The sequence below is a fragment of the Lynx canadensis genome, chromosome B3, assembly GCF_007474595.2.
Source record: "Lynx canadensis isolate LIC74 chromosome B3, mLynCan4.pri.v2, whole genome shotgun sequence".
NCBI lineage: Eukaryota > Metazoa > Chordata > Mammalia > Carnivora > Felidae > Lynx > Lynx canadensis.
In genome coordinates this window covers 82,012,639-82,023,846 of record NC_044308.2, presented here as the reverse complement: position 1 = coordinate 82,023,846, position 11,208 = coordinate 82,012,639, and the positions used below count along the sequence as shown (strand labels likewise).

Sequence of the window (11,208 nt, the reverse complement as noted above, 5' to 3'; positions counted from 1 at the left end):
GAGGGTAAAAGATAGGACAACTTCTATATGGACCCATTTTATCTCCTGGAAAAAGGAATCAGTGCCAAGTTAATCCCAGGACCAAATCTCTTCTACATTCACATTACTCTGGGTTAACCAACCAGCTCCCTGCTCCATCTTGAGGCAGTAGCAAGGGTGGCTGCCTTCATACTGCTACCACAGACTTGACTACAATTTTACATAGCCTAGTTACAAAAAGCAAGCACTTGGCTAAGTATTTGCTGCACTGATTCTGAAATAACTTATGTGCAAAGACATCCTTAGCTGGCACCAAAGACGTTTTTAAAATCAGGTTATAGATGTCTGAGATAAAATGCTAACAAGAGTTGGGTCACTGAACTCTAGTTGAGATGCCATAAACTGGCATTTGAAGACACTGGTTGCTGGAGAGAAAAGGGATCAGTTACGTCATGTATCTATCAACTTGGTACCAATGTGCTCAACCTAATGGAGTAACATCTTCCAGGATGAGCTTTGAGAACTTAGTGTGAGCAGGAAGTCTGTGATGTGAAAAGTGGACATTGCACTATACCCCAAAGGACAGATCTCCTGAAATGCTTCACTGAGGTGGCACCACACTGTACTGCATTCTCCCAGCCTTCCTGCAAATCATATAGCTGTTAATCTGGTGTCAAAATTGCTCACCTTAAACAAGTGACTACTCATTAGGCAGTTCATTTCTAGTCAGGTCATGAGGAAGAAGTCACGCTATTCACTTATGAATCTAGTAGTGGTTTGTGGGTTTTCTAAATAGATTTTATCTGGGTATGTGATTATTGTCTAACTCCCCTGGCATTGGACTATGTCTGTAGGAGAAAACCAGGTCAGTCCTGGCATCTCAGTTGGAATCCCAGCTCTCATATTAGCAGCAGTATGACCCTGGGCAAGTCATTAGCATTGGAGCTTCAGATCCAACATCAGTAAAACAAGACCAATAAGAGCTCTTCCACAGGGTTGTCATACAAGTTAAATGAAAGAACCTATATCAGAACCTGGCAGATGCTGATAAGAAATCATTTCCCTTCTTTCTTCCTTACTCTAGAGCAGGGGTCAGCAAATTTTTTTTGAACATTTCTTAAATGTTTTGCAATGAATGGGTCTGGTTCAATAACTTGACTCATGTTTTTCACTTTTAATTTTACACCTTGAGAAGCTCCTGTTGGAGGTGAACATTCAGACCTGAAATGCTCAATTACCTCATCTACACAATAGGTTCTGGAAGGATCAACCATGTCTCAGCAAAATTCCCTCAACTCCCACTGAGAGATTGGGAAAGGGACATCCCTTAGGAACTCACAGAATTAGTTAACAGAAAAATTTTTATTTGCAGAGAAGAATAGGCTGCAACTTGTTTCTTAGGTTTTAAAATATCACTTAATAAATATGTTTGCATTTGCTTGTATATGTATAAAGCACTTCTTAAAGGACATATAAACCAAAACAACAGTGATCACCTTTGATGGGGTAGGAACTCAAGATGTGGAATAAGGATAGAGAGTTTTTTTACTGGATGTTTTGTTTTTGAGAGAAAGAGAGAGAGAGAGAGAGAGAGAGAGAGAGAGAGAGAGAGCGCACAAGACAGGGAGGGGCAGAGAGAGAGAGATTGAGAGAGAAAATCCCAAGCAGGCTTCACACTGTCAGTGCAGAGCCCAATGAGGACTCGATCCCACAAACTGTGAGATTATGACCTGAGATCATGAAATCAAGAGTTGGATGCTTAACTGACTGAACTATCTAGAAACTCTTTACTGGATATTTTTAAACATATATGTTTTTAAGCCATGTGAATACATTATCTATTCAAAGAAATGAATTTTCCTACAGAATAAAAAAAATAAAGAGAAATTTTTCACATTCACAAAACCAGCCCACTTTAAGAAGGACCCAAATGTGAGGGGTGGGGAATGACAGGAACCTAAACGGCATCTGGGACACTTGTCACTCGGGTGTTGTCCCAGGGATTCTATCACAGCCCCATAAAATCCCTAGACTGTTAGTGGCCTTTTATGTGCCTTCTACCTTGTGTTCTGTGTGACTCAGAAAGGAGGCAGGGGAACTCGGGATGGGAAGGGAGGAGGAAACACCCCACTTTCCCTTTGATAAGGGTGGAGTCTGAAGCAGGATACATTCTTCAGCATTTTATAACTTTTTTATATCAGGCCAGAATTCTCCCCACAGATTGCACACTCCCTCCCTTCTTGGTTCAGTGTGTGCCACATTTACACATTCCTCCCAGCCACCTCCATCTCTCTTTTCTTTTCTGCCTTCAAATAAGCTTTACTTTTTTAATGAAACTTTTATTTGACTTTACTTTCAACTATCGTCTTTTGTCTCATATGGCTTTCTCAACCTAGTTCCTTGAGCTATTAGGAATGATTCTCTCACTTCTCAATCATCTGTATTCCAGCTTCTACTTCTACTCTTTCATTGAGTCCATTTTTCTCGAAGGTCCTCACTGACTCTCAACCAAATCTAAGGGTTGTTTTTTTTTTCTTTGTTATTATTCTTCTCAATCTCCCTTTTGCAGAGAACAAAGCTAATATCCATCTCACATCCCTTCTCCATCCATTTATTTAACACCCAAGAATCCTCTCTGTCCCTTCCTGGTCCCTACAGATGGGCCTATTCTTTGTTCCTGCCTTATAGCTGGGCTACAACTTGAGTCTCAGTTATCACCCCTCTTCTATTCTCTATCTATCCTCATTTTCTCAGGGAATTCATCTATTCTCAAGACTTTATCTAGTGAATAGAGTAAAGCACATGGGGCTTGAAGACTTGCTCCATGACTTACTAGCTGGGAAGTCTAGGAAAAGTGATTTCGTCTCTCTGTATTCAGATTCAGCCACTCTAAAATGGGATTCATTCATTCGAATGAATTCAGTCTTTACTGAGCACTTACTATGTACCAGGCACTGTTATAAGTTCATTATATTCATTAGCATGCTTAACAGATAAATACTTCTTCCCTCACAGACCTCTCATTCAAGCAAGGGAAACAGTAAACATACTAAAACAAAAACCATATTAAACAGAATAAAATGGCAGAATACAGTGAGAGCTGTAGAAAAAAATAAAACAGTTCAGGGGACACCTTTTAAAAGATGGTGAGGGTAGGCTTCCCTTAAGAAGTTGGTGTTTCAGTAGACACAGAAGAGGTTAACAAAATTAGAAATGAGGGCATCTGATGGAAAGATGCAGGCAGAGGGAACTGACAGAGGTCCTAAAGGCAGGGGCATGCCCAGCTTGTTCCTTCCTGGAACAGCAAGGAGGCCAGTGGGAATGGGGTGAAGTGACCGTGAGGAAGAGCAGTTGGAAATCAGGTCAGAGAGGAAATCAGGGGCCTCTCAATTGACAGGAACTGTTTGGGGTTTTGAGCAGAGGCATGATATGATCTGATTTATGTTTTAAAAGGATCATTCTGGCTGCTGTCTTAGAAATAGACCATAATGGGAGCAGGATGGGAGCAGACAGACCGGTTAGGAGGCTAGTGCAGTAAACCAGACAGAAGATGATGATGGTGGCTAGGACCAGAGTGGGAGCACAAGGGGGAAAAAGAAGTGGTCCATTTTGGGTAATAAAATCTATGCTGTAGGGCTGTTTGAGAATCCTATGAGAGAATTACTGCAGGGAAAGTGCCTAGTAGAAGCCTGGTACCAAGAGGATGGTTAACACCCTTGTTATTATGTTACATTTGCAGGTAGAAAAGGTTCTCTGGGCCCACAGGTAGATCAAAGCTGGAATGTGATATCCTAGGTCAACTGACCTGGGGGTTGGCAGCTGCCCCACTGAAGGGGGAAGGGAGGGTAGACTGACCAAGGGTCTTAATCTTCTTTCAGCCTTTGCTTCATATCCCAACTCTGGGACAAAATTTCCAACTCCCTACAAGACACTTTCCCTTAACAGTTTTATCATATAATCAACATCAGTGTACTTATTTTTTAAATTACCTGCCTCCCCTCCACCTCAAGCCAGCTACCCATCCAAATGCTTCCTTCTGAGGAAGAGGCTGAACACTTGACTTCATCCTTACACAATAATGGAAACAAAATGTGCTACCATTGTAAGTTGGTATTGTAGCCATTATCTGCTTAAAACATTTCTATTTACAAAAGAAGAAACAAGACCCAGAGCGAAACATGATTATCCATGGGCCACTCTAGGCTTTAATGACTGAGCAAGGCCTGGAGCCAGTTTTCTGGATCCAGCTCACTTCCTTCAACAGCCCTCCCCACCCTTGCCTGTCCCACAACACAGAAGTCCCTCAGATTGGCTGCCACAGGCCAGTATCTCTGCCCCGGTCACCGTCACAATTATCATGACCTCCTTCCTGTTCCTGTCAACTAAATCTTCCAGAAAGGCTATTGGAGGCCATGGCCTACACTGCTTTTAAGTGTGGTGCCTCTGAGTTCAAATCCTTACTCTGTAATTACTAGCTATGAGGCCTAAAGCAAATTTTCTAATCTGTTCTGCCTTAGCTTCTTCACCTAAAAAAGTCCTACCTCCTATGACTTAAACAGAATAAAGCACATAAAGCTCTTATCACAGAGTCAAGCATGAAATAAGAGCCCGGGAACCATTAGTTGTTGTGGCTTATATTACTACTCACAGTAGGAGTAACTTCACTTTCAGAGAAGTTTCCATAGGTGTCTGGTGAGGAAATTCTAACTGCCTTGCTCTGGTCTTCAGGGCCTTGTAGCAACCAGGTCTATTACATACATGGGAACTTTCATTGCTTTCTGTTTAAAACCTTCCAGTCAGGACAGTTCTCTGTACCTCCCGACCCCCCATAAACATGCTCGTTCCCAGTTCCCACCTCTGTGTTTTGGTTTATGCTCCTCCTGCCTGAAATACCCACTGTCCTCTCTGTCTAAATCCTGGCATACTCTTCAAAACTCCACTGAAGTTCTCGCACTTGACAAGAACGCCCCAGGCAAATCCTAACTCCACTGATATTATTTCTTCTTTCCAATACTACGGTATTTGCATGCAGTATATATTGATCACTTCCTTACTGAGAGGCATGGGAGCATTTAGCTAATAAGTGTGGGTTCTAGAGCAGGTACCTGATCTCTCTCAGCCTCAGTCCCCTTAACCATACAATAGGGATGTTGTGAGGATTGAATATATAAATTCTTAGTAAAAATAATCATTAATATATGTTATTATTGTCTATTGACATTAACTCTTCCTTTGTTTTAGGCACCTTCATTTTCCTCCTCCAGGTTAGCCTGTCCATGTGTACTATACTTTTATCCAGTGTCTTAAATCACAGCTTAAATTATGGAGCTCAGTCCAGAGAATTTTGACATCTGCCCTCAAATACTTCATCTAATAGCCCATTCTAAAAGTACAGATTTATCCAAGATATCACCCCCACCTCATCTCAGAGCCCATGGATGGTACACAGTACAGAGAGTGTGGTGATCAGACAGGGGCCTCAAAGAGGAGGAAGACTGAAGAAAAACAAGGTCTCCCCCCCTAATTAGAAACATCTGGTCTATTTCTATAGGGAGCTAACATTGGGAATGGTAAGCTGTTCTTGGGTTAGAACAAACCAATCAAAAAGCAGTGAGGACAACTACAATATTCCATTCACATACTCCTGAGGTACTGGTCTGTGCACGGCTGCCGTTCTGCTTTATTTCGTGTTCCATTCAAGGGGGCCCACCATTCACCAGGAGTCATGATGGGTGTCACCAATATCAACAGAGATTCCTGCACCAAGCAGCGCCACACAAAGCTAATGCACTGACAAGGGTCATTCCTAATGATGCACATTCTGCCACAGTGCAGTGATCATTGGGCTTTTTCTTTTCTATCTTCGGGGAATCAGGATTATGAAAAATAGCTACACTTTTTATGATGGTGATGGGCAGGGGTTGACCTTTTTCCAGCATTATTTCCAAAGATCATAGAGGAACTCTTTCAAGTCAAGAAGACCACCTTACCTCTATTTTTTCCCATATGGCTTCATAGTTGTCTTGGTGTTGAATATCTTGCATCAGTTTCTGAATTAAAGCAGATTTTGTGGCAGAATGGCTCTCGTTTTTCTCAGAGGATGAAGCTCTCTCCGACTTCTCATCAATGTATTTTTTCATACCAGAGAGAGACATACACAACTCCTCGTCAGAAAGAATGTCACTCAGGGGGCCAGACTCCATGCTCTCTCCCAGTGAAGAGGCTATGTCACTGGACGAGCTGGGAGACACTCTGCCTAGCCTCGTATGCTTCTTCTTGACATGGTACGTGGGGTAGATCTCGGAATCCGAATTCATTTCAGACAGTTCCCAGTCATCGATATTTTGAATGGTTTCTCCTCTGGGTTTCTGAGGCAGAAGCTTTGTTAGGTTTTCCAATTTCAGAGCTAAAACTTCTGTCTGCTTGAGGTGTGAGGGCAGTGCCAGGTATTCGTCGGAGCCATACCAGGCCTCCACGACCTGACCGTTCCTGGTGACGTGACTTGGGGAGGAGGAGTAACTTTTTTTGCTTTTGTGTTTTGAAAGAAGGGGCACTGGAGACAGGATGCTATCTGAGCCAGCAGAAGATTCACTACTTTGAGTAAGAGGTGGTGAACTGGATGACTCTGACCTCACTGGCAATTTAGCATCCCAACTTCTCTGGTTACACGGCTCCAGTGAGGATGTGGAAACGGAGTCTGTTTCTGGCCTCTCTGTGGCGTTGGAAGTACCTGAAGGAATCCCATTCGACACTACTGAGCTCCTCGTGTTTTCGGCTTGCTTGCCTGAACCGGCTCCCCGTTTGGGTGTTCGGCACAGAGGCACCTCTGCTGGGGCCTTGTGTGGCTTCTTAAGTCGAGGTTTCTCTTTATGGCAGTCACTAAGCCTTCCCAGGCTGGAGGATATTTCCTTAATGTGACTTTTGACTGTGTTCTCAAGATTCCCATCTGCAACCTTGTGCAAACACTCATATGACTGGCTGGCAGCGGACGGGCTGTTGGGGTAGGAAGACTGTAACACCAGACAAAGCTTGGATCTGTCAGGAGCTTCCACCAGAGAAGGGGTGCTTCTGCTCAACTCAGGCTTGAGATCAGCCATCTGCTTCTTTGTAACAGTGCCTTTCAGATTATTCTTAAAAGTTTCCTCTTTAAGGAAAAGCCCTCTTTTTGGCAATGTGGGCTGCGTGGGAGAGTCCTCATTATAATTAAAGCAATCTCTGATGGATCGCTTGGGAGTTGCATTTTCACAAGGCAGAGGCTGTTGGTTCTTTGCCCCAAGCTGGGAGGAGGAACTGGATTCTTGCTTCACAGCCTCAGAAGGGGGTTGTTCAGCATTTGTCAGAGCTTCCCCTGAAGATGATGTCCCAGGCATTAAGCCTGGTGGCTCCTCGACAGTAGAAGCACTGTTTTTCTCGCATCCACCTCTGTCATCTGTTGAAAGAGATACTTGCGACCTCTCCTCCCTGACTGCTTCGCTGCAGTTGGGAGGGATGGGGTCAGTAGCCACCGTGAGTAACCCAACGCTTCGGATGAGCTCGGGGAACTCCTTTTCCATCTCGCTGTAGCTCCAAGAGTCAAAGGGTTTGGTTTTGACCTGGCTAGAGGTCATGTCACCTAGGCCACCGAGCAAATCCTCACTTGGACTGTAGTCAGACAGTTCAAAAGCAGTAATACCACAATCCAGGGACAAGTAATTTTGAGAGCATTTGATAGTTAACTGTCCTGAGTCATCCACTTCTGTTAGAGAATCAAGTCGGCCCTGAAACAGACAAGGGCAACAGTTTCAGTAAATGCAACATCAATTACACTCAACTGCTGTTCAAATGAAATCTCAGCAGAGGCCACTGTAAAGGTCAAAAATGCAGCTGTCTCAATTTCTTCTGGTTTACATACAGAAAGGCATATTAATCAATTATATTGCTTTATATAGTATCCTGTTCTTAAATATTGGATATTCCTTTAATCTGGAGAATAAAGCCTTGATAGAAATGGTCAAGGTCAAGCCAAAAATATCCATTATTGCCTTAACTTTCTATTTTAAAATAGCATACCGTTCATTGAATAATTCATTTTTTATGCAATGCCTTATGTAATGATATTCTGGGAACCAAGTAACGTTAAGAGTAAAATCTCCATGAACATCTGTTTTGCCCCTTGCTATCATTCTAGCACCTACCACAGTGGTTAGCTTATAGAAGATGCCAAATAAATATTTTTAAGTGGTATAATTAATTACACTAAGTTTGACGTGTTAACTACATATTTCATATATATTTGTCATATTCACAAATCACAGGAAGGTGAACTATGATTTGCATACATCACAGAAATAGTTCAAGACCAGCTTCTGTTTGTACCCACCCTTTTGAAGGTAGACACAGGTAAACCTGGGGAAGAGTAATGACTATTAAAACCTTACCGTCTCAGTCCCTGTCCTCTTTCTCTCTCGACATGCATTTCTTGCCCCCACTCCCATTTGTGTGTGTTAGGTACCAAGTGCCTCTCTCCCTTGTTATTTATAATTCAAGATAGCCTAGTTTGATTTGAAACCCCCCTATGCCATCAAATAGCTTTACAAGTATTTTTAATTTTTAATCTTTAATTATGTGATTAAGGCTTTTGTGTCATCACTAATACAGTTTCTAATATCACACAACAAACAGGGAGATTTTTGATGGATGATTAGCTGAAGACAGAAGGGCCCTGGAATCCTGTGATGCCTACCATGCTAAGTAAAGCCTGGTCTAATCTAGCCCCTTAGGAGATGAAGGAAGGAAACTAAAACATGGAGGGTCATTTATCCCTTCAGGCCTCTTTTCTCCTGGAGGAAGAACCGGGTGAGCAAACTGAAGGCAGAGGTCATGTGGCCGCCAGACCCTGTGTCCTTTCAGCCAGGTTATCCCAAGAGCTGGTCATTCTAGAACCTTGCACTGGTTGTTGTTGCTGTTGTTGTTGTTGTTGTTGTTGTTCATTTGTTTGTTTTACTTTTGGAAATTTTCTCTCCCTTCCCACCTTCACCTTGCATTTATCTCTTACTCCCCTTACTGGTACCCACAACATTCAGATAAATACTAATAAGCCTCATTTAACTTTTCTAAGCCTCAGCTTCCTCATCTATAAGTGGGGATGGTTGATTACTACTATTACTTTTTCATTTAATCCTCGCAATAACTTTCTTCTGGGGCCTGTACCATTGTCCCTGTTTTATATAGGAGGAGCCTAAGCCAAAAGAAGGTATGTAACTAGCATACAGCCTCACAACTAGGGGCTGAACTAGGCCTTAAATGCAGGCCTTCCGACCCTGAGTCCACACTCTGACCTCTATATCATAATTTTCTTTGATTCATTGGCTATTATTTTAAACAGACATACCCCCTCCTCCAGTTTGTTTTCCACATTGTCACTAGAGTAATCTTTACAAATTACAAATGTGATGCTTAAAGTCTTTATTAGCTTCCTGCTGCTGGGTTAAAAATCCAAACCCTTCCAAGGACAGTCATGTAGAGGACTCTTTCAAGCCACTCTCCCCTCCCTGGCTATACCAGCCGCAATGCCCTCCTTTCAGTTTTTGAACATAATGCGTTTCTTTTGCCTCAGGGCCTTTGTACATACTATTTCCTCTGTCAAGAACATTTCCCACCTACAATACCCCTTAACTAGTTTACTCTTACTCACCCCTCAAATCTCAGACCAAGCTTCACTTCTTCAAAATTCCAAACTCCCACCTAAGTCAGCATTTTTTCTAACAAGCTCTCATAAAACTATGTTGTTTTTCTTTTAAGCATTTACATCAAACTATAAATAAATACTTCTGTGATTACTTGATTAATTTGTTTCTCCACTATTTTGTAAGTACCATGAGAGTATCAAACACATGAAAAATGGCTGACTCACGAGAACATTTGCAACATTTGGCATGGTGATGTGCATAGAGTAAGTATTCACAGATACATCTGTTGAATAAATGAATGAATGGGTGAATGATGATATTTTGGAACGTATCTCTATGTCTTCATGTAATTTCTTCCTCTGATTATGTAGTTTTAGCTAACTCCAATGACTAAAAGCCCAAGTTTCAGAGCCAATTCTAGCTCCAACACTAATTAGCTATGTGACCATCAGCCAGTAGCCTGATGTCACTAAACCTCATTTCCTTCATCTGTAAAAAGCAAATGATAAACCATGTCAAGGGCTGTTGTAAGTTTTAAAGGAGATAATATATGCAAAACACAAGTCTGGCACATGGATAGGTGCTCAATGAATGTTCACTCTTACTACTTACTGTATTATTACTTTTACTGATCAAGTATATTGAGGGGGAAAGTGTCATCAAAATGAGAGGTATCCCTATGCTAAATTACATTGTACAAAATGAGAAACCATTATTAACTGCCAATCTCAACAATAATTATCTAAATGAAATTGTGTGGCTTTTATGCTTCATTCCTGGACTAAGCCCATGAAATGACAAAGTCAGAAGACAAATCCACTGACGAATGAGCCAGTCAAAAAAAAGTCATACTTTATGCAATTTTTAAGAGAGTAATATGGAAATTCTTATCTAAAAGCAGGGTTTGGGGTGCCTGGGTGGCTCAGTCGGTTGAGCATCTGACTTCAGCTCAGGTCATGATCTCATGCCTTGTGAGTTCAAGCCCCACGTCGGGCTCTGTGCCGACAGCTCGGAGCCTGGAGACTGCTTCTGACTCTGTGTCTCCCTCTCTCTCTGCTCCTAACCCACTCACATTCTGTCTCTGTCTCTCTCAAAAATAAATAAATAAACATTTAAAAAAATATTTTAAAAGCAGGGTTGTTCAGGCAACTACAGATGTTGGTGAGGATGTGGAGAAAGAGGATCTCTTTTGCACTGCTGGTGGGAATACAAACTGGTGCAGCCACTCTGGAAAACAGTATGGAGGTTACTCAAAAAATTAAAAATAGAACTACCCTACAACCCAGCAATTGCACTACTAGGTATTTATCCAAGGGATACAGGTGTGCTTTCTCGCATGGGCACATGCACCCCAAGGTTCATAGCAGCACTAATCAACAATAGCCAAAGTATGGAAAGAACCCAAATGTCCATCAACAGATGAATGGATAAAGAAGATGTGGGGTGTGTGTGTGTGTGTGTGTGTGTGTGTGTGTGTGTGTAATGGAGTATTACTCAGCAATCAAAAAGAATGAAATCTTGCCATTTGCAACTATGTGGATGGAACTAGAGGGTATTATGC

The 11,208-nt window shown here is 42.1% G+C and overlaps 1 protein-coding gene across 3 annotated transcripts in view; it reads right to left on the bottom strand.

The window, feature by feature from the left end:
• The window catches only part of AKAP6 (A-kinase anchoring protein 6), a 481,187-nt gene that overhangs the window by 268,452 nt on the left and 201,527 nt on the right, over positions 1-11,208 (bottom strand). For all 3 annotated transcript variants that reach the window (XM_030318904.1, XM_030318903.1, XM_030318906.1), the window contains exon 4: positions 5,970-7,736. In XM_030318904.1, coding sequence (XP_030174764.1) covers positions 5,970-7,736 — 1,767 coding nt within the window. The remainder of the gene's footprint in view (positions 1-5,969; positions 7,737-11,208) is intronic.